Genomic DNA, 21659 nt, shown 5'->3' on the forward strand with positions numbered 1-21659 from the left:
ATCAGAATCTGCATTGGGGGATGAACTCCTTCAACTTTCTGAAGGACCATCCAGCCCTCGGTATGCTCAGGTTTATATGTGCATGGATGCCTTCTTGCTGGGCCTTCTGGTCCTCTGGGTGACTGGATTATACATGGCCTTTGATCCATCCTGGAGCAGCACCTGCACATAAATGTGCTAAAGTTGCGGGCAGTTTGTCACCCTGAAGGTCTTAATTCCTTCCATCCTGAGAGGCAACATCCAGATTCTGATGTGCAACTCCACTGCTATCCATTACATCAACAAACTGCATGAATTTGGGGTTTTAAATCCTGTGTTGGAAGCTGATTTGTTTGCAAACAAGGACAAAGCAACAGTCTTCCTTGCACAGCCCTTCTTGTAGCCTTCCTTATTGTGGGAGACAGTGCATTCAGGCATCTTCTCCTGGAGTACCACAATTCCGGAGTTACATTCTGAGGTGACAAGGCAATTTTCTCTACATTTGGATTTGCCTTTGGGAATCTCTTAACCAGGCCCTGGAACAGGAAGAGTCCCATTTGTGCCATACACTTTCCACTCGTTTGTTCCTCAGTTAATGCCTTCAGGAGCTGCTGTACACATTCCTGCCAATCCTGTTTCCATCCAGAGAACTGGAAAGAGCAGAAGGGTTGGGGGGGCAACTGATTCTGATTTCTGCAGGTTAGGCGAGCAGATTCTGGTGTGCTAATCTGTTACCATTCAGCATCCTCTTCCTCTCCTACACAGTGTACCTGCCCTTGCAACAGGATGATTAGTTCTTCACCCTAATCCCCAGACAGTGCGGCTGCACAGTTAGAGATTGAGTGGTACCAGCCAGAATCCTTTTGCCTTCCTGGTGAGGTCAAAGATAACATCATCGTTTTGGGAAGCTTTCCACCAAATCCTTGTAGGCAGGCACTATAAAGTCTAGGAAGGCCTCACAATTTTGTGCAGCATTGAGTCGGATGGCATTTATTTTTTCACACCTCACCTGTACAACATTGTCCGTTGCATGGGAGGGTATGATGGTGGCTACGTTTAAAGGTTACGTGGCAGCTCTCTGAGTTTATGTAGCTTCCTGAATAATCTTCCCTGTTTAAGTAACCACTAGTGATGTAATTTCTGAAGGTTTGTTTTACTTTTTAATTTCCACTCCATTTATAGTTCTTCATTGGGATTTGAACCTTGTTTTTACATTATTGATGGCATCTCCATTGAAGCCTTTTGCGGATAGGCTTGGTTCAACTTCTTTTCCAAAAGCAGTTCTGTTGGTGGTGATTACTTCTGCTCGCAGGGTCAGTAAACTTCAAGTTTTTACTGTCTTCTGCCATTCGGTTTGCTACCTGGAGCTGGACATCCCTTTTACCAAAAATGCCCCGACCAAGAAAGATTCTCTGAAGGGCATTTGTGCTCATTCACCAGGGCCATAGCGATTTCAGCAGCTCCTTCCTAAGACTTGCAGGTTGCTACCATCTGCTGAGCAGCTCCCTGGTTGTCGTAGCATACTTTTGCAAAGCAGTACTAATTCACGTCTTAAGGCACCTAGTGCTGGGTACTTTTCTAGAACTGGATTCCATGATTGCACTACTCAACACTCCTCCCAACCTCACAAGAAGGTACCTCTTTAAGACTAATTCACAAGGTGAGGAATCTGTGGGAAGAAGTATCAATTAGAAGGAAAAAGCTACTTATTTCTGTTAACATTTTTTCAAGTGGATATATAATGTTCCCTAAGATTCCTCACTGCACTGCTTCCTCTCTGATGAGCTAGTGCCATGGTTAATAAAAGCCCAAGGTAGGCAAATATGTTATGTGCTCTGTTGTTATTGTGGCTATCTTCCTCTCCACATGCCTTGATGGACCACAGGAAGAAATTAGGAACTTACTCCAGTGTGCTAGTTGGTGTCTTATATTCCAGTGATATTTGTGGAGGAGACGTTACAGCTTGAGCCACATATTATTGTCTTAAGGCGCTCGAGTCATTGTTGGGAAATATATTTTCCGGTTAGTCTGAAAGGAGTATTTTCATGGTGAGCAATCAGTGGGAAGATGATGTATTCATCAGAAATATTGTTACCAAGATAACTTTTTCTTTACTAACCATAATCACAAGTGGTGCTGTGAAACTAAGAGTAGGTCATGTGCAGGCATGTCATGAGATGACCTGGAAGGCCAACTTCTGCACACTCTGCAAAAACTAACATTGTCCCAATTGTAAGCGCATCACATAAAATGTCCCTATAGTTGACCCTATTTATAAAGGGTACCATAGGACATCGTGGCAGTGGGATCCAGGACACAAACAAAACTTTGAGGAGGAGAAAGTACAGTTTAGTAAAATATATACATGCTTGAGGCATGTGGCTCCAGATACACATGCTGTGAATACTCCTGCCATCTAGTTTTGGACTCGAATGTATGCAAGTTGTTTTTCTTCAAAGACATCTTTTGAGACAAAAGGTACTGCGGCAACTCCTCTTGTTAATGATGTGCATGGTCATCGACTCCATTGTTAGATTGTTTTCTTTCCGCCATCTGGTTTGGACGTGTGCTCCTGTTCTCTGGCTCGACACGGTTGCGGTGCTCTTTTCGGTTCACAATGTTCCTTCCCACCCCCCATCTGTATTGTACTTTGATGGCGTCTTCTTTTGTCTCTGGTTGACGTTTGATTATTTCGCTCGAGTTGGGTCCGGATTGACCGCAGCCCCTTCAGGGTGTCACCCATCAAAGCCTACTCCTGTCTATCCGTTGCGTCTCTACACCATGCCTCGATGGCGATGAAACAGACGCCATTTTGGTTCTGTCCTTGCTGCCAAGTGAAATATCCTTGGGTCGATCTTCATCTTGTCTGCAATCTGTGCCTGTCGTTGGGACACAACAAGGCTGCCTGTGATGCTTGCCGCTTCTTCCACTCCAAAAAAGGTATTTGCAACCATCGTGCTCTTCGACTTGAGATGTCACATAGGGGCATAGATGACAACCCAGACCTCTTTGGTCCTGAGGATGTCAGAGCAACAACCAAAACTGTTGGCTGGGGATGAAGAGGCTTACTCCCCTAAAAAAAAAACTCTAGCTCCGACCTGGAGATTGAGGACCTTCAGCCAGCTCAGACGTCTGTTAGCACGGCACCCTCTACACCCTCAAGATGCTCTCAATCAGAGCAGCCTTCAACCAAAGGGCACTCAGCCAACCCAGAGCACCAGAGGCAATGCTTTTAGACCACGACTGCCTAGGGGCCATGGTTGACACTGACAAACCACTTCAGATGCCACGCGCATCTCGGGCTTTGCACCAAAGAAGCTTTCTAGAATAACCATGTTGCCAGCAGGTACTCAGTCACTGGGACTAAGCCGACCTTCATTACTGACCACCTCTGCCTTGCCGCCAACCAGAACTTTGGCGCCAAAACCAAGTCTGACATCAGTGCAGTCGAGCCAATTCTTCATAAGCTTCAGGAGGCGCTCGACTCAAGGCAGAAACAACTGGTTATTTATCCCCACACAGGCTGCATCCTTGCCCGCCCTTCGGGTCCTGCAGCATTACATGCCACAAACAGACGCTTACAGGTTAAGTAACATTTTCCTTTCACAGCTGTGCAAAACTGAGTGATAATCATTGAGGCATTGCTCATGTGTACCCCAAGACATGACAAGTCCTCCCAGTCGCAAGGAGGGAACTTCAAGCCTGGAACCTAAAAGAGGCACAACTTGCTGAACCTTAAGGGCATCATTGGGTCATGAAAGACAAGGAAATTGTTCAGAGAAACTGTCCCAAGGTGATACAGTGCACGGTGCACAGTACTTTAACCTTTTGTTTATCTGTTATCTAGTGCAAAAACAATCAAGATGTGATTGTATTTTAATAATATGAAGGCCACACAAATTGGCTTGTTCTCATGCATCATACTCAAGGACTCATTAAATTCAAGATGCAGTGCATTGCTGTAACAAAAGTGCAACAGCACATAATGGCTAATTACTATTACAGACGACGGAAGTTCAATAAATACCTCACTTTGCATTCAAGTTACACTTGAAAAATAAAATAAGATGACATTACTTTTTGGATCTGAGTATCTTAGATCAGACCTGGCACCTAGCTTCTTAGCTATGGGAACTGGAACTCTGGGACTGGAGTTATCCTGCCCGTAACTTGCTGGCCCTATAGGTTGAATCATATCTGGTGGCCAGGACCCCTGTGTTGTGCTGTTCATTCAATTTGAGGAATTTTACAATTCTCCATTCCTTAATAGCCAAAAAGCTTTACCCCATGCATCAGAAGAAATATGTGGACTGATAGTTGAATAACAGCTTGATTATAATCTATGCTGGAGTGTACCGGAAGACCAAAAGAACGTAGACGGTAGATGGTTTCGCCTACAGACTAAACAAAATGGAGGAATATTGTTGACCTTTGAAGGACTCCACAAGTAAATGGTAACACTAGAAAGTGAAACGGTGATTTATACCCACCTCAGTTTCACCCATTTTAAGGCATGCCTGTCTGCCTCATTGATGCTAAATGGAACACCAGGTCGGTATGCTCAACTGTATCAAATGCAGCAGAAAGATCATGCATGTGAATCCCCGCCTGTACATCATGGTCGCAAGCCAGGCACAGCTCATCAGGCGCAGATAGCCAATTGGATCAGCTCTGTCCTGCAACTGGGACGTGGTTCTTCCTGGCCCAGCCTAAGAGCTCAGGACACTCTAAAAAGTTGAATAGGCATTTCAACTCATTTTTCTGTTTAGAGGCTAACAGTCAATTATGCCTAACACTAATCGTGTCCACTGGATCTAAGGGGTGTTATATAGAGGGACGATCAGTCCTATAAAAAATGGAACAGTGCAACTTGCCAATTTACTAACTCTCTGCATGTTTTGCAAGTGCTGCACCGTGCCCATTGGCTTGCCTTTTAACCAGCATGTACAAGCATGATTCATGGGATGGAGAAAGCAAGGGAGTCTTCTCTCCTTGTATTGGACTCCATTTCCTATATCAGTATGTGTGAAAATTAATTACAAAGCCTTCCAGAAAAAACTGACTTGTGGACAGATGAACTATATTACTGGTCGCAAAAAGCTTTTGGAGATTCTGAGCCATCTTTGCAACCAATAATTTATGTTGCAAACTGTCCTATGTTCTAATTGGTCTGTTAACAAAGTAAAGAAAAGTGGAGGGAGGGTTGCTTAAAGGACCTACCTAATTAATATTTCCAGGCCATATATAGAACCACCCTCCAATGGGCGATATTCACAAGGATGGTGGCCTTCAAGGAACAGCAGACCAAAATACCAGTGAATAAATGTTAGATTTTATTAAAGGAGCCAGAGCCTCTCAAGGGAAACTAATCTGCTTAAAAATTAATTTTACCATTTTGTAAAAGTTCGATGAGAGTTGACAGTGGTCCCCTTATGCACTGCCTATTTCCTAGAAGCTGACACCCGATTCTTAAAGGGAAAGAAATCTAAAAGACACTGCTTGCCCTTTGCAAATCAATTACCAACCCAACTTGGAAGCTGGTAACTAATCAATAGCTTGCAACTGAAATTATGGTCGCAATCCGGTGATACATAGGGTTCTGATACATTACTTGGAATGTATGTCCAAAACATGACCTTTATAATTAGCAAATTTGTAACCATTTCTAAACCCATTTAGTGGTTCGAAGAAGCTTTTCCGACTTGCTAACTAGGTTTAGTACATTTAAAAAAAAAAAAAAAAAAAAAAGCTTTTGACTGGTCATAAACACTCCGATTAGTAAATCATAGGGTTTGCGACTGGTAAAATGGTGTGCATATGTGGTCCAGCCTACTAACAAGCTCGTCTCTCTTCCTTGCTACCAGAATCTAGCTCCAGTACGACGATCCCAGTGTATCAAAACCTTTTTGAGGATAAATCATTCATCTCGGGTTAGGACTTCCCAGACTAAGAATGTTTAGGAATGTACAAACGTTCTGTAACATTTCTGTAGTCAAAATGTGATTGATTATTGTAAGGAAATGCCTCCTTGGCATGGTTACCCCCTGACTTTTTGCCTTTGCTGATGCTATGTTTTGAATTGAAAGTGTGCTGAGGCCTGCTAACCAGGCCCCAGCACCATTGTTCTTTCCCTAACCTGTACTTTTGATTCCACAATTGGCACACCCTGGCATCCAGATAAGTCCCTTGTAACTGGTACCTCTGGTACCAAGGGCCCTGATGCCAGGGAAGGTCTCTAAGGGCTGCAGCATGTATTATGCCACCCTAGAGACCCCTCACTCAGCACAGACACACTGCTTACCAGCTTGTGTGTGCTAGTGAGAACCAAATGAGTAAGTCGACATGGCACTCCCCTCAGGGTGCCATGCCAGCCTCTCACTGCCTATGCAGTATAGGTAAGACACCCCTCTAGCAGGCCTTACAGCCCTAAGGCAGGGTGCACTATACCATAGGTGAGGGTACCAGTGCATGAGCACTGTGCCCCTACAGTGTCTAAGCAAAACCTTAGACATTGTAAGTGCAGGGTAGCCATAAGAGTATATGGTCTGGGAGTCTGTTTTACACGAACTCCACAGCACCATAATGGCTACACTGAAAACTGGGAAGTTTGGTATCAAACTTCTCAGCACAATAAATGCACACTGATGCCAGTGTACATTTTATTGTAACATACACCACAGAGGGCACCTTAGAGGTGCCCCCTGAAACTTAACCGACTATCTGTGTAGGCTGACTGGTTCCAGCAGCCTGCCACACTAGAGACATGTTGCTGGCCCCATGGGGAGAGTGCCTTTGTCACTCTGAGGCCAGTAACAAAGCCTGCACTGGGTGGAGATGCTAACACCTCCCCCAGGCAGGAGCTGTAACACCTGGGGGTGAGCCTCAAAGGCTCACCCCTTTGTCACAGCACCGCAGGACACTCCAGCTAGTGGAGTTGCCCGCCCCCTCCGGCCCCGGCCCCCACTTTTGGCGGCAAGGACGGAGAAACTAATGAGAATAACAAGGAGGAGTCACTGGCCAGTCAGGACAGCCCCTAAGGTGTCCTGAGCTGAGGTGACTCTAACTTTTAGAAATCCTCCATCTTGCAGATGGAGGATTCCCCCAATAGGATTAGGGATGTGACCCCCTCCCCTTGGGAGGAGGCACAAAGAGGGTGTACCCACCCTCAGGGCTAGTAGCCATTGGCTACTAACCCCCCAGACCTAAACACGCCCTTAAATTTAGTATTTAAGGGCTTTCCCTGAACCTAGAAACTAGATTCCTGCAACAACAAGAAGAAGGACTGCCTAGCTGAAAACCCCTGCAGAGGAAGACCAGAAGACAACTACTGCCTTGGCTCCAGAAACTCACCGGCCTGTCTCCTGCCTTCCAAAGAACTCTGCTCCAGCGACGCCTTCCAAAGGGACCAGCGACCTCTGAATCCTCTGAGGACTGCCCTGCTTCGACGACGACAAGAAACTCCCGAGGACAGCGGACCTGCTCCAAAAAGACTGCAACTTTATCCAAAGGAGCAGCTTTAAAGAACCCTGCAATCTCCCCGCAAGAAGCGTGAGACTTGCAACACTGCACCCGGCGACCCCGACTCGGCTGGTGGAGAACCAACACCTCAGGGAGGACCCCCGGACTACTCTACGACTGTGAGTACCAAAACCTGTCCCCCCTGAGCCCCCACAGCGCCGCCTGCAGAGGGAATCCCGAGGCTTCCCCTGACCGCGACTCTCTGAAACCTAAGTCCCGACGCCTGGAAAAGACCCTGCACCCGCAGCCCCCAGGACCTGAAGGCCCGGACTTTCACTGCAGAAGTGACCCCCAGGAGTCCCTCTCCCTTGCCCAAGTGGAGGTTTCCCCGAGGAAGCCCCCCCTTGCCTGCCTGCAGCGCTGAAGAGATCCCTTGATCTCTCATTGACTTCCATTGCGAACCCGACGCCTGTTCTAACACTGCACCCGGCCGCCTCCGCGCCGCTGAGGGTGAAATTTCTGTGTGGGCTTGTGTCCCCCCCGGTGCCCTACAAAACCCCCCTGGTCTGCCCTCTGAAGACGCGGGTACTTACCTGCTGGCAGACTGGAACCGGGGCACCCCCTTCTCTCCATTGGAGCCTATGCGTTTTTGGCACCACTTTGAACTCTGCACCTGACCGGCCCTGAGCTGCTGGTGTGGTAACTTTGGGGTTGCTCTGAACCCCCAACGGTGGGCTACCTTGGACCAAGAACTGAACCCTGTAAGTGTCTTACTTACCTGGTAAAACTAACAAAAACTTACCTCCCCCAGGAACTGTGAAAATTGCACTCATTTATTGTCTATGTGTATGTACAACAAATGCTTAACACTACTCCTTGGATAAGCCTACTGCTCGACCACACTACCACAAAATAGAGCATTAGTATTATCTCTTTTTACCACTATTTTACCTCTAAGGGGAACCCTTGGACTCTGTGCATGCTATTCCTTACTTTGAAATAGCACATACAGAGCCAACTTCCTACATTGGTGGATCAGCGGTGGGGTACAAGACTTTGCATTTGCTGGACTACTCAGCCAATACCTGATCACACGACAAATTCCAAAATTGTCATTAGAAATTGATTTTTGCAATTTGAAAAGTTTTCTAAATTCTTTAAAGTCCTGCTAGGGCCTTGTGTTAGTCCCTGTTAGCATTTCTTTTAGAGTTTAAAAGTTTGTAAAAGTTTGAATTAGATTCTAGAACTAGTTTTAGTTTCTTAAAAAGTATTCCAACTTTTAGAAGCATAATGTCTAGCACAGATGTGAATGTGGTGGAACTCGACACCACACCTTACCTCCATCTCCAGATGAGAGAGCTAAGGTCACTCTGTAACATAAGGAAAATAACAATGGGCTCCAGACCTACCAAAGCACAGCTCCAGGAGCTGTTGGCAGAGTATGATAGAGCCAGCCCCTCTGTGGATAACACAGAGGAGGATGATAGTGACTTGGAGGTTGATTCCCCACCACCAGTCCTATCTAGGGAGAACAGGGCCTCTCAAGCCCTGACTCCAAAAATAATAGTCAGAGATGCTGGCTCCCTCACAGGAGGGTCCAGCCTCTCTGAAATCACTGAGGATAACTCCAGTGAAGAGGCCATCCAGTTAGCCAGGATGGCCAAAAGATTGGCTTTGGAAAAACAGATCCTAGCCATAGAAAGGGAAAGACAAGAGATGGGCCTAGGACCCATCAATGGTGGCAGCAACATAACTAGGGTCAGAGATTCTCCTGACATGTTGAAAATCCCCAAAGGGATTGTAACTAAATATGAAGATGGTGATGACATCACCAAATGGTTCACAGCTTTTGAGAGGGCTTGTGAAACCAGAAAAGTGAACAAATCTCACTGGGGTGCTCTCCTTTGGGAAATGTTCACAGGAAAGTGTAGGGATAGACTCCTCACACTCTCTAAAAAAGATGCAGAATCTTATGACCTCATGAAGGGTACCCTGATTGAGGGCTTTGGATTCTCCACTGAGGAGTATAAGATTAGATTCAGGGGGGCTCAAAAATCCTCGAGCCAGACCTGGGTTGACTTTGTAGACTACTCAGTAAAAACACTAGATGGTTGGATTCAAGGAAATGGTGTAAATGATTATGATGGGCTGTACAATTTATTTGTGAAAGAACACCTATTAAGTAATTGTTTCAATGATAAACTGCATCAGCATCTGGTGGACCTAGGACCAATTTCTCCCCAAGAATTGGGAAAGAAGGCGGACCATTGGGTCAAGACTAGGGTGTCCAAAACTTCCACAGGGGGTGACCAAAAGAAAGGGGTCACAAAACCTCCCCAGGGGAAAGGTGGTGAGACAGCCAAAAATAAAAATAGTAAAGAGTCTTCTACAGGCCCCCAAAAACCTGCACAGGAGGGTGGGCCCAGAGCCTCTTCACAAAACAATCCTGGGTACAAGGGTAAAAACTTTGATCCCAAGAAGGCCTGGTGTCGAAACTGTAGTCAGTCTGGACACCAAACTGGAGACAAGGCCTGTCCCAAGAAAGATACCACTTCTAACTCCCATCCAGCTAAAACTGGAATGGCCAGTCTCCAAGTGGGATCAACAGTGTGCCCAGAGCAAATCAGGTGTCACACTGAAGCTACATTAGTCTCTGAGGGTGGGGTGGATTTAGCCACACTGGCTGCCTGGCCCCCTAACATGCAAAAATACAGGCAGCAGCTCTTAATTAATGGGACAAGTGTAGAGGGCCTGAGGGATACAGGTGCCAGTGTCACCATGGTGACAGAGAAACTGGTTTCCCCTGGCCAATACCTGACTGGACAAACCTATCCAGTCACCAATGCTGACAATCAGACTAAAGTACATCCCATGGCAATGGTAACTTTAGAGTGGGGAGGGGTCAATGGCCTGAAACAGGTGGTGGTCTCCTCAAATATCCCAGTAGACTGTTTGCTTGGAAATGACCTGGAGTCCTCAGCATGGGCTGAGGTAGAACTGAAAACCCATGCAGCCATGCTGGGTATCCCTGAACTGGTGTGTGTCAAGACTAGGGCACAGTGCAAGGCACAGGGTGAAAAAGTAGAGCTGGAGTCTGGAAAAATGGCCCAGCCTACCAAGAGAAAAGGAAAGTCAGCTGGGAAACCAGCTGCAACACAACACCAAAAAGAGAACCTCTCTTCTCAGGAAGAAGTTCTGCCCTCTGAGGGAACTGAGCCCATGGAGCTGGAACCTTATCAGGTTGAGCTCTTGGGCCCAGGGGGACCCTCAAGGGAAGAGTTGTGTAAGGGACAAGAAACCTGTCCCTCTCTTGAAGGCCTTAGGCAGCAAGCTGCTGAAGAGTCCAAAGGCAAGAAAAATGGAACACATAGGGTCTATTGGGAAGATGGACTCCTGTACACTGAGGCAAGAGATCCCAAACCTGGTGCCACTAGGAGAGTGGTAGTGCCTCAGGGTTTCAGAGAGTTTATTCTGACCTTAGCCCATGATATTCCCCTTGCTGGGCATTTGGGACAAACCAAGACGTGGGAGAGGTTAGTCAACCACTTCTACTGGCCCAATATGTCCCAGAAGGTTAAGGAGTTTTGCCTCTCCTGCCCCACCTGTCAATCCAGTGGTAAGACAGGTGGGCACCCAAAGGCCCCCCTCATTCCACTTCCAGTGGTGGGGGTCCCCTTTGAAAGAGTGGGTGTGGACATAGTTGGTCCACTAGAACCTCCCACAGCCTCAGGAAATATGTACATCCTAGTAGTAGTGGATCATGCTACTAGGTATCCTGAAGCTATTCCCCTTAGGTCGACTACTGCCCCTGCAGTAGCCAAGGCCCTCATTGGTATCTTTACCAGAGTGGGTTTTCCTAAGGAGGTGGTGTCTGACAGAGGTACCAACTTCATGTCAGCATACCTAAAACACATGTGGAATGAGTGTGGAGTGACTTACAAATTCACTACACCATATCATCCACAAACTAATGGCCTTGTTGAGAGATTCAACAAGACATTAAAGGGCATGATCATGGGGCTCCCAGAAAAAATCAAAAGGAGATGGGATGTCCTCCTGCCATGTCTGCTTTTCGCTTACAGAGAGGTGCCTCAGAAGGGAGTAGGATTCTCACCCTTTGAACTTCTGTTTGGCCACCCTGTAAGGGGACCACTTGCTCTTGTTAAAGAAGGCTGGGAGAGACCTCTTCATGAGCCTAAACAAGACATAGTGGACTATGTACTTGGCCTTCGCTCAAGGATGGCAGAGTACATGGAAAAGGCAAGTAAAAACCTTGAGGCCAGCCAAGAACTCCAGAAGTTGTGGTATGACCAAAAGGCTGCACTGGTTGAATTTCAACCAGGGCAGAAAGTCTGGGTTCTGGAGCCTGTGGCTCCCAGGGCACTCCAGGACAAATGGAGTGGCCCTTACCCAGTACTTGAAAGGAAGAGTCAGGTCACCTACCTGGTAGACCTGGGCACAAGCAGGAGCCCAAGAGGGTGATCCATGTGAACCGCCTTAAGCTCTTCCATGACAGGGCTGATGTAAATCTGTTGATGGTAACAGATGAGGACCAGGAAGCTGAGAGTGAACCTCTCCCTGATCTCCTCTCATCAGACCCTAAAGATGGCTCAGTAGATGGAGTGATCTACTCAGACACCCTCTCTAGCCAACAGCAGTCTGACTGCAGGAAGGTCCTGCAGCAGTTTGCTGAACTCTTTTCCCTAACCCCTGGTCAGACACACCTGTGTACCCATGATGTGGACACAGGAGACAGCATGCCTGTCAAAAACAAAATATTTAGACAGTCTGACCAAGTTAAGGAAAGCATCAAGGTGGAAGTCCACAAAATGCTGGAATTGGGAGTAATTGAGTTCTCTGACAGCCCCTGGGCTAGCCCAGTGGTCTTAGTCCCCAAACCTCACACCTAAGAAGGGAAGAGAGAGATGAGGTTTTGTGTGGACTACAGAGGTCTCAACTCTGTCACAAAGACAGATGCTCATCCCATTCCTAGAGCTGATGAGCTAATAGACAAATTAGGGGCTGCCAAATTCTTAAGTACCTTTGACTTAACAGCAGGGTACTGGCAAATCAAAATGGCCCCTGGAGCAAAAGAAAAGACAGCATTCTCCACACCTGATGGGCATTATCAGTTCACTGTTATGCCCTTTGGTTTAAAGAATGCCCCTGCCACCTTCCAAAGGTTGGTGAATCAAGTCCTTGCTGGGCTGGAATCCTGTAGTGCAGCTTATCTTGATGATATTGCGGTCTTCAGCTCCACCTGGCAGGATCACCTGGTCCACCTGAAGAAGGTTTTGAAGGCTCTGCAATCTGCAGGCCTCTCTATCAAGGCATCCAAATGCCAGATAGGGCAGGGAACTGTGGTTTACTTGGGACACCTTGTAGGTGGAGGCCAAGTTCAGCCACTCCAGCCTAAGATCCAGACTATTCTGGACTGGGCAGCTCCAAAAACCCAGACTCAAGTCAGGGCATTCCTTGGCTTGACTGGGTACTACAGGAGGTTTGTGAAGGGATATGGATCCATTGTGACAGCCCTCACAGAACTCACCTCCAAGAAAATGCCCAAGAAAGTAAACTGGACTGTAGAATGCCAACAGGCCTTTGACACCCTGAAACAAGCTATGTGCACAGCACCAGTTCTAAAAGCTCCAGATTACTCCAAGCAGTTCATTGTGCAAACAGATGCCTCTGAACATGGGATAGGGGCAGTTTTGTCCCAAACAAATGATGATGGCCTTGACCAGCCTGTTGCTTTCATTAGCAGGAGGTTACTCCCCAGGGAGCAGCGTTGGAGTGCCATTGAGAGGGAGGCCTTTGCTGTGGTTTGGTCCCTGAAGAAGCTGAGACCATACCTCTTTGGTACTCGCTTCCTAGTTCAGACTGACCACAGACCTCTCAGATGGCTGATGCAAATGAAAGGTGAAAATCCAAAACTGTTGAGGTGGTCCATCTCCCTACAGGGAATGGACTTTATAGTGGAACACAGACCTGGGACTGCCCATGCCAATGCAGATGGCCTTTCCAGGTTCTTCCACTTAGAAAATGAAGACTCTCTTGGGAAAGGTTAGTCTCATCCTCTTTCGTTTGGGGGGGGGTTGTGTAAGGAAATGCCTCCTTGGCATGGTTACCCCCTGACTTTTTGCCTTTGCTGATGCTATGTTTTGAATTGAAAGTGTGCTGAGGCCTGCTAACCAGGCACCAGCACCAGTGTTCTTTCCCTAACCTGTACTTTTGATTCCACAATTGGCACACCCTGGCATCCAGATAAGTCCCTTGTAACTGGTACCTCTGGTACCAAGGGCCCTGATGCCAGGGAAGGTCTCTAAGGGCTGCAACATGTATTATGCCACCCTAGAGACCCCTCACTCAGCACAGACACACTGCTTACCAGCTTGTGTGTGCTAGTGAGAACCAAATGAGTAAGTCGACATGGCACTCCCCTCAGGGTGCCATGCCAGCCTCTCACTGCCTATGCAGTATAGGTAAGACACCCCTCTAGCAGGCCTTACAGCCCTAAGGCAGGGTGCACTATACCATAGGTGAGGGTACCAGTGCATGAGCACTGTGCCCCTACAGTGTCTAAGCAAAACCTTAGACATTGTAAGTGCAGGGTAGCCATAAGAGTATATGGTCTGGGAGTCTGTTTTACACGAACTCCACAGCACCATAATGGCTACACTGAAAACTGGGAAGTTTGGTATCAAACTTCTCAGCACAATAAATGCACACTGATGCCAGTGTACATTTTATTGTAACATACACCACAGAGGGCACCTTAGAGGTGCCCCCTGAAACTTAACCGACTATCTGTGTAGGCTGACTGGTTCCAGCAGCCTGCCACACTAGAGACATGTTGCTGGCCCCATGGGGAGAGTGCCTTTGTCACTCTGAGGCCAGTAACAAAGCCTGCACTGGGTGGAGATGCTAACACCTCCCCCAGGCAGGAGCTGTAACACCTGGCGGTGAGCCTCAAAGGCTCACCCCTTTGTCACAGCACCGCAGGACACTCCAGCTAGTGGAGTTGCCCGCCCCCTCCGGCCCCGGCCCCCACTTTTGGCGGCAAGGCCGGAGAAACTAATGAGAATAACAAGGAGGAGTCACTGGCCAGTCAGGACAGCCCCTAAGGTGTCCTGAGCTGAGGTGACTCTAACTTTTAGAAATCCTCCATCTTGCAGATGGAGGATTCCCCCAATAGGATTAGGGATGTGACCCCCTCCCCTTGGGAGGAGGCACAAAGAGGGTGTACCCACCCTCAGGGCTAGTAGCCATTGGCTACTAACCCCCCAGACCTAAACACGCCCTTAAATTTAGTATTTAAGGGCTTTCCCTGAACCTAGAAACTAGATTCCTGCAACAACAAGAAGAAGGACTGCCTAGCTGAAAACCCCTGCAGAGGAAGACCAGAAGACAACTACTGCCTTGGCTCCAGAAACTCACCGGCCTGTCTCCTGCCTTCCAAAGAACTCTGCTCCAGCGACGCCTTCCAAAGGGACCAGCGACCTCTGAATCCTCTGAGGACTGCCCTGCTTCGACGACGACAAGAAACTCCTGAGGACAGCGGACCTGCTCCAAAAAGACTGCAACTTTATCCAAAGGAGCAGCTTTAAAGAACCCTGCAATGTCCCCGCAAGAAGCGTGAGACTTGCAACACTGCACCCGGCGACCCCGACTCGGCTGGTGGAGAACCAACACCTCAGGGAGGACCCCCGGACTACTCTACGACTGTGAGTACCAAAACCTGTCCCCCCTGAGCCCCCACAGCGCCGCCTGCAGAGGGAATCCCGAGGCTTCCCCTGACCGCGACTCTCTGAAACCTAAGTCCCGACGCCTGGAAAAGACCCTGCACCCGCAGCCCCCAGGACCTGAAGGCCCGGACTTTCACTGCAGAAGTGACCCCCAGGAGTCCCTCTCCCTTGCCCAAGTGGAGGTTTCCCCGAGGAAGCCCCCCCTTGCCTGCCTGCAGCGCTGAAGAGATCCCTTGATCTCTCATGGACTTCCATTGCGAACCCGACGCCTGTTCTAACACTGCACCCGGCCGCCTCCGCGCCGCTGAGGGTGAAATTTCTGTGTGGGCTTGTGTCCCCCCCGGTGCCCTACAAAACCCCCCTGGTCTGCCCTCCGAAGACGCGGGTACTTACCTGCTGGCAGACTGGAACCGGGGCACCCCCTTCTCTCCATTGGAGCCTATGCGTTTTTGGCACCACTTTGAACTCTGCACCTGACCGGCCCTGAGCTGCTGGTGTGGTAACTTTGGGGTTGCTCTGAACCCCCAACGGTGGGCTACCTTGGACCAAGAACTGAACCCTGTAAGTGTCTTACTTACCTGGTAAAACTAACAAAAACTTACCTCCCCCAGGAACTGTGAAAATTGCACTAAGTGTCCACTTTTAAAATAGCTATTTGTGAATAACTTGAAAAGTATACATGCAATTGAAATGATTCAAAGTTCCTAATGTACTTACCTGCAATACCTTTCAAACAAGATATTACATGTTAAATTTGAACCTATGGTTCTTAAAATAAACTAAGAAAATATATTTTTCTATACAAAACCTATTGGCTGGATTTGTCTCTGAGTGTGTGTACCTCATTTATTGTCTATGTGTATGTACAACAAATGCTTAACACTACTCCTTGGATAAGCCTACTGCTCGACCACACTACCACAAAATAGAGCATTAGTATTATCTCTTTTTACCACTATTTTACCTCTAAGGGGAACCCTTGGACTCTGTGCATGCTATTCCTTACTTTGAAATAGCACATACAGAGCCAACTTCCTACAATTATATTATAAATGGAAAGGGCATGCTTACTTTTTGTATGTTTACTATTTTTCATCTTTACCTCGAACAGTACTTTTCGCTTATTAATGAAAAATATTTCAGACATGGCAAATAATTCATTTCGAACATTCCACATCTCACTAATAACTCATACTTTTTTATCCAGATGGGTTTGTGTCGCATTATGATCGTGCAGTAATGTTTGTGCTGTATAAAATAAACTTTATCGATCATTGATTTAACATGTTTGTTCTACAACATTCATTTAGAATGCAACTTTTCAGAGAGTCGAGCTATTTCTCATTCTGAATATGTTACTTTAAGGAATGTGAATTTGTGTAAAGAGATAAAAACATTGGCTAGGGCATAACATTTATTTTGCCACTTTTGATGTATGTGTGTGTGCTTTTTTGCTAGAGCCCTGCGCCCCGGTGAACCAGGTTTTTGTGCTCGTGCCAGAGTTCCTGTGCCCTCCAATAAAGATTATTTGGTCAGGCCAAAGTGGAATGTGGAAATAGAGTCCTCACGGGTAAGTGCTCACAATTCGCAAAGTTGAATTCCAGCATGCTGCACCTTTAAGGTTCTTCCTGATTTCCTTGTTCACCTTCACGTTTTGTCAGTCTCCGATAACTTTTACTATCTCCGTGCGATTGCTTGCTATATTTATTTATGCTTCCTGTGTTTTTCACCCCCAAGTTACCAATGACCATCAACCATATATTTTATTCCTACTGATAGCAGCGATTTCTTAAAAATGCCTCAAAAAATATTCCTCACTCCTTTTAAAACCAGATATGGTATTGAGATAGACCAGCATGTTTGAGCCCCTTAATCAATGTGGGAAATCATTTGATTTCACTTAAGTTTTTGTTTATTTTTTTGTGTCCTGGGATGCTGTGCAGCATAATCTTGGAATTCAATATTGATTTACAAGACATTTAGCCAAAAAAATTGAAGCCAAGATTAAAATGTCCTGTACTGTGAAACTGAATGTCACTTATTAATTTCTATCCAAGTGCGTATGATGTCCTCTTGGCCGCAGAGGTGCCTCTCGTTTTCGTCTTTGGGAGCATAAGATTCTTAGATTTTCCAGGATTATGCCTGGCTCAGACATGATTAACAACCGTGTATATTGCCTCCCATCAAACTGTGAACCTAAATAGCAGTGAGCCGTGCCATTTGTTTCTGCCAAAGACCCTTCCGTTTATGAAATTAAGTAGGGGTGCTGAAAGAATAAGGCGAGCGAAGAACTATCAGTAGACTAACTTTTTCCTCTGAAAAGGAGTTTGCTTGCATATTCTTCCCAGACTCATAATCTTAAAATCAATCCCCACTATCGGGCCGAACCTTGTCTATCATGTGGATTTAGTTTTATGTTTTTTATACATGTTTTTCTTTCTAATTTTTTTTATTGAATACATCTAGTTAACAACACTACAAAAACACAAAACGTAGAAAAAATGCTGGTCTCTTTGAAACCTCTTTCTCCCATTATTTGGAATTATTTCAGAGTTCAGGGATTATACTCAAGTCATTTCCCACTTTTGACAGAGCATGGCCTTGCTTCACACTTTGTGTTTTTAAACAGTTTTTTTTTTTATGTAGATGTCGGTTTTCGCATCCTGTCACCAATTTTTGGTTATCTGTTACCATTATTCCTTATTTTGAAGTAATTGTGGTATGCTGTTTTGTCCCTGAGACAATATGACCTCTTTCAAATATTGCAGCCAGTGTGATGGCAAGATACGAGTTGAAGATGGACACTTAAAATGCCTTCCTGATAGTGACATCTTGGCCTGCAAATATTGTTTAAGAATGAGACCTTAAGCCTTCAGGTAGAGATAGCCTCAGCTTTTAACCCCTTTGCTGCCAGGCTTTTTCCCCTCTGGTGCGAGACCATATTTTTGGCTATTTGGGGCAGTTCGCGCTTAGGCCCTCTTAACTTTTTGTCCACTTAAGCTACCCATGCTAAATTTGCGTCTTTTTTTTTTTTCCCAGCATCCTATGGATTCTAGAGGTGCCCAGAGTTTGTTAGTTCCCCTGGCGACCAAGAAATTAGCCAAAATACAGCAACATTTTCGCTTTTTTCTTTTTCTTCTTAAAATGGGGGGGAAAAAGGGCTGCAGAAGAAGACTTGTGGTTTTTTTCCCTGAAAATGGCATCAACAAAGTGTTTGCAGTGCTAAAATCACCATCTTGCCAGCTTTCAGGAACAAGCAGATGTGAATCAGAAAACCACATTTTCAACACAATTTTGGCATTTTACTGGAACATACCCCATTTTTACTATTTTTTGTGCTGTTCGCCTCCTTCCAGTTAGTGACGGAAATGGGTGTGAAGCCAATGCTGGACCATGGAAAGCTAAACATTTTCGGAAAAGTAGACAAAATTCTGAATTCCCCAAGGCATCATTTGTGTAGATCCTACAAGGTTTTCATACAGAAAATAACAGCTGAAATAAAAACAATATTGAAATTGAGGTGAAAAAACAGCAGTCTTTCTCCACATTTTACTCTGTAACATTTTCCTTCGATGTCTGATTTTTTTTAAAGCAATATACTGCTACGTCTACCGCTATATCTTCTGGCTGCGGGTATATATAGGGCTTGTAGGTTCTTCAAGAACCCTAGGTACCCAGAGCCAGTAAATGAGATGCACCTTGCAAAGGGTTTTCATTGTATACTGGGTATACAGCAGTTCATTTTGTGAAATATAAAGACTGAAAAATAGGTATCAAGGAAACCTTTGTATTTCCAAAATGGGCACAAGATAAGGTGTTGAGAAGCAGTGTTTTTTTGGACATCTCTGAATTACGGGGTCCCCATACTAGCATGTGGATTACAAGGCATTTCTCAAATAGACGTCTTTTTTACACACTGTCTTACATTTAGAATGAAAAAATGCAGAGAAATACAAGAGGCAATAACACTTGTTCTGCTATATTGTGTTCCCCTAAGTCTCCCGATACAAATGGTACCTCGCTTGGATGGGTAGGCCTAATGCCTGCGACAGGAGACGCAATATGGACACATCACATTTTTGCACTGAAAACAACGTGTTTTTTGCAAAGTGCCAAGCTGTGGATTTTGGCCTCTAACTCAGACAGCACCTAGGGAACCCTACCAAACCTATGCATTTTTTAAAACTAGGCACCTAGGGGAATCCAGGATGGGGTGACTAGTGGGGCTCTCACCAGGTTCTGTTACCCTGAATCCTTTGCAGACCTCAAAATTTGGTCAAATGAACACCGAAATTTCGATGACAGAAAGTTCTGGAATCCGAGAGGAGCCACAGATTTCCTTCCACCCAGCGTTCCCCCAAGCTTCCCGATAAGAATGGTACCTCATTTGTGTGTTTAGGCCTAGTGCCCACAAAAGGAAATGCCGCAAAACATTATGTGGACACATCGAAAATATCAAATTCAAAACTACCTGTTTTTGTGAAGGGGGGTGGCACCTGCGTTTTTTTTTTGTCCTGGGCTCAGCAGCCATATAGGAAAACCTACCATACCCAAACATTTCTGAAAACTAGACATCCAAGGGAATCAAGGGAGGTGTGAGACCAATTTCTAAACACTCTTAGATGTATTGTTAAATATATTGACCTGTATAACGTAATGTTTAACTATACCTTCTGCAGTGCTTGTAGGGTCAATTGACAAGAGGCAAGACCACTTTGGCTGCTCTTTTTGCACTGTTTTTCTCCTTGAGACATCTGCATACTTTTCTACACATTGATATTTTGATTTGAATAGTAGGATGGATGCTTGTCTCCTAGTTTCCACCTGAAACATTTTTTGCCAGATTGAAACATTCAATAACTGCCTCCATCCAACGTTTAGTACTGTTGTGAATTTGATTCCAAGGTAATTAATCTAAGGAGGATCCTTTGTGGTAAATGTTACTGATGTAGGAAGTTGGCTCTGTATATACTATTTCAAAGTGAGAAATAGTGTGCACAGAGTCCAAGGGTTCCCCTTAGAGGTAAGAAAGTGGCAAAACTAGATAATTCTAATGCTCTATTTTGTGGTAGTGTGGTCAAGCAGTAGGCTTATCAGAGGGTAGTGTTAAGCCTTTGTTGTACACACACAGGCAATAAATGAGGAACACACACCCAAAGACTTACTCCAGGACAATATGTTTTTATATTGAAAAATATATTTTCTTAGTTTATTTTAAGAACCACAGGTTAAAGATTTACATCAAACACTTTAAATGTATGGTACTTCATTTAGATACTTTAGGAACTTTGAATGAAAGGAATATCATATACAGTCTTTGTAAAAAATGGCAATAAGCTATTTTCAAAGTGGACACTGCAAAAATCAACAGTTCCTGGGGGAGGCAAGTAAAGGTTAGATTAGGAGGGAAGTCTCAGTCCTTGGACATAGGCAGCCCACCGTTGGGGGTTAAAGGCAACCCCAAAGTTACCACATCAGCAGCTCAGGGCTGGTCAGGTGCAGAGGTCAAATAGGTGTCCAAAACACATAGGCGCTTATGGAGAACAGGGGTGCTCCGGTTCCAGTCTGCCAGCAGGTAAGTAACTGTGTCCTCGGGGGGCAGACTAGGGGGGTTTTGTAGACCACTGGGGGGAGGGGGAGAAACAAGTAGGCACACAAAACACACCCTTAGTGGCACAGGGGCGGCCGGGTGCAGTGTGCAAAGCAGGCATCTGGTTTCCGGTAGGAAACAATGGAGGGATCCTGGGGTCACTCTAGCAGTGCAGGGAGGCACAGGGGGGGCTTCTCTGGACAGCCACCACCTGGGCTAGGCAGAGGGTCACCTGGGGATCACTCCTGCGTTGATGTTACGTTCCTTCAGGTCCTGGGGGCTGCGGGTGCAGTGTTGGTTCTAGGTGTCGGGTCCCTTGTTACAGGCAGTCGCAGTCAGGGGGAGCCTCTGGATGCTCTCTGCAGGCATCACTGTAGGTGCTCAGGGGGGTCATCTCTGGTTACTCACGGGCTTGCAGTCGCCGGGGATTCCTCCCTGAGGTGTTTGTTCTCCGTATCTCGAGCCGGGGGCGTCGGGTGCGGAGTGTGAAGTTTCACGCTTCCGTCGGGGAAACGTGCAGTCTTTGAAAGTTACTTCTTTGTTGCAAAGAAGTAGCTGGTTTTGAACAGGGCCGCTGTTCATGGGAGTTTCTTGGTCCTTTAGTCCAGGGCAGTCCTCTGAGGCTCCAGAGGTCGCTGGTCCCTGTCGGATGTGTCTCTGGAGCAGGTTTTCGAAGTTGGAGACAGGCCGGTAGGGCTGGGGCCAAAGCAGTTGTTGTCTTCCTCCTTCTCTGCAGGCTTGTAGGTCAGCAGTCCTTCTTGTTTCTTCAGGTTGCAGGAATCTGATTTCCTGGGATCTGGGGAGCCCCTAAATACTGAATTTAGGGGTGTGTTTAGGTCTGGGAGGGCAGTAGCCAATGGCTACTGTCCTTGAGGGTGGCTACACCC

The 21659-nt window shown here is 46.3% G+C and overlaps 1 protein-coding gene across 4 annotated transcripts in view; it reads left to right on the forward strand.

Annotated features, from left to right (window-relative positions):
* The window catches only part of IWS1 (interacts with SUPT6H, CTD assembly factor 1), a 301618-nt gene that overhangs the window by 228535 nt on the left and 51424 nt on the right, over window positions 1-21659 (forward strand). For all 4 annotated transcript variants that reach the window (XM_069213754.1, XM_069213755.1, XM_069213757.1 and 1 more), the window contains exon 13: window positions 16641-16752. In XM_069213754.1, coding sequence (XP_069069855.1) covers window positions 16641-16752 — 112 coding nt within the window. The remainder of the gene's footprint in view (window positions 1-16640; window positions 16753-21659) is intronic.

The sequence above is a fragment of the Pleurodeles waltl genome, chromosome 11 (genome assembly GCF_031143425.1).
Source record: "Pleurodeles waltl isolate 20211129_DDA chromosome 11, aPleWal1.hap1.20221129, whole genome shotgun sequence".
Taxonomy (NCBI): domain Eukaryota; kingdom Metazoa; phylum Chordata; class Amphibia; order Caudata; family Salamandridae; genus Pleurodeles; species Pleurodeles waltl.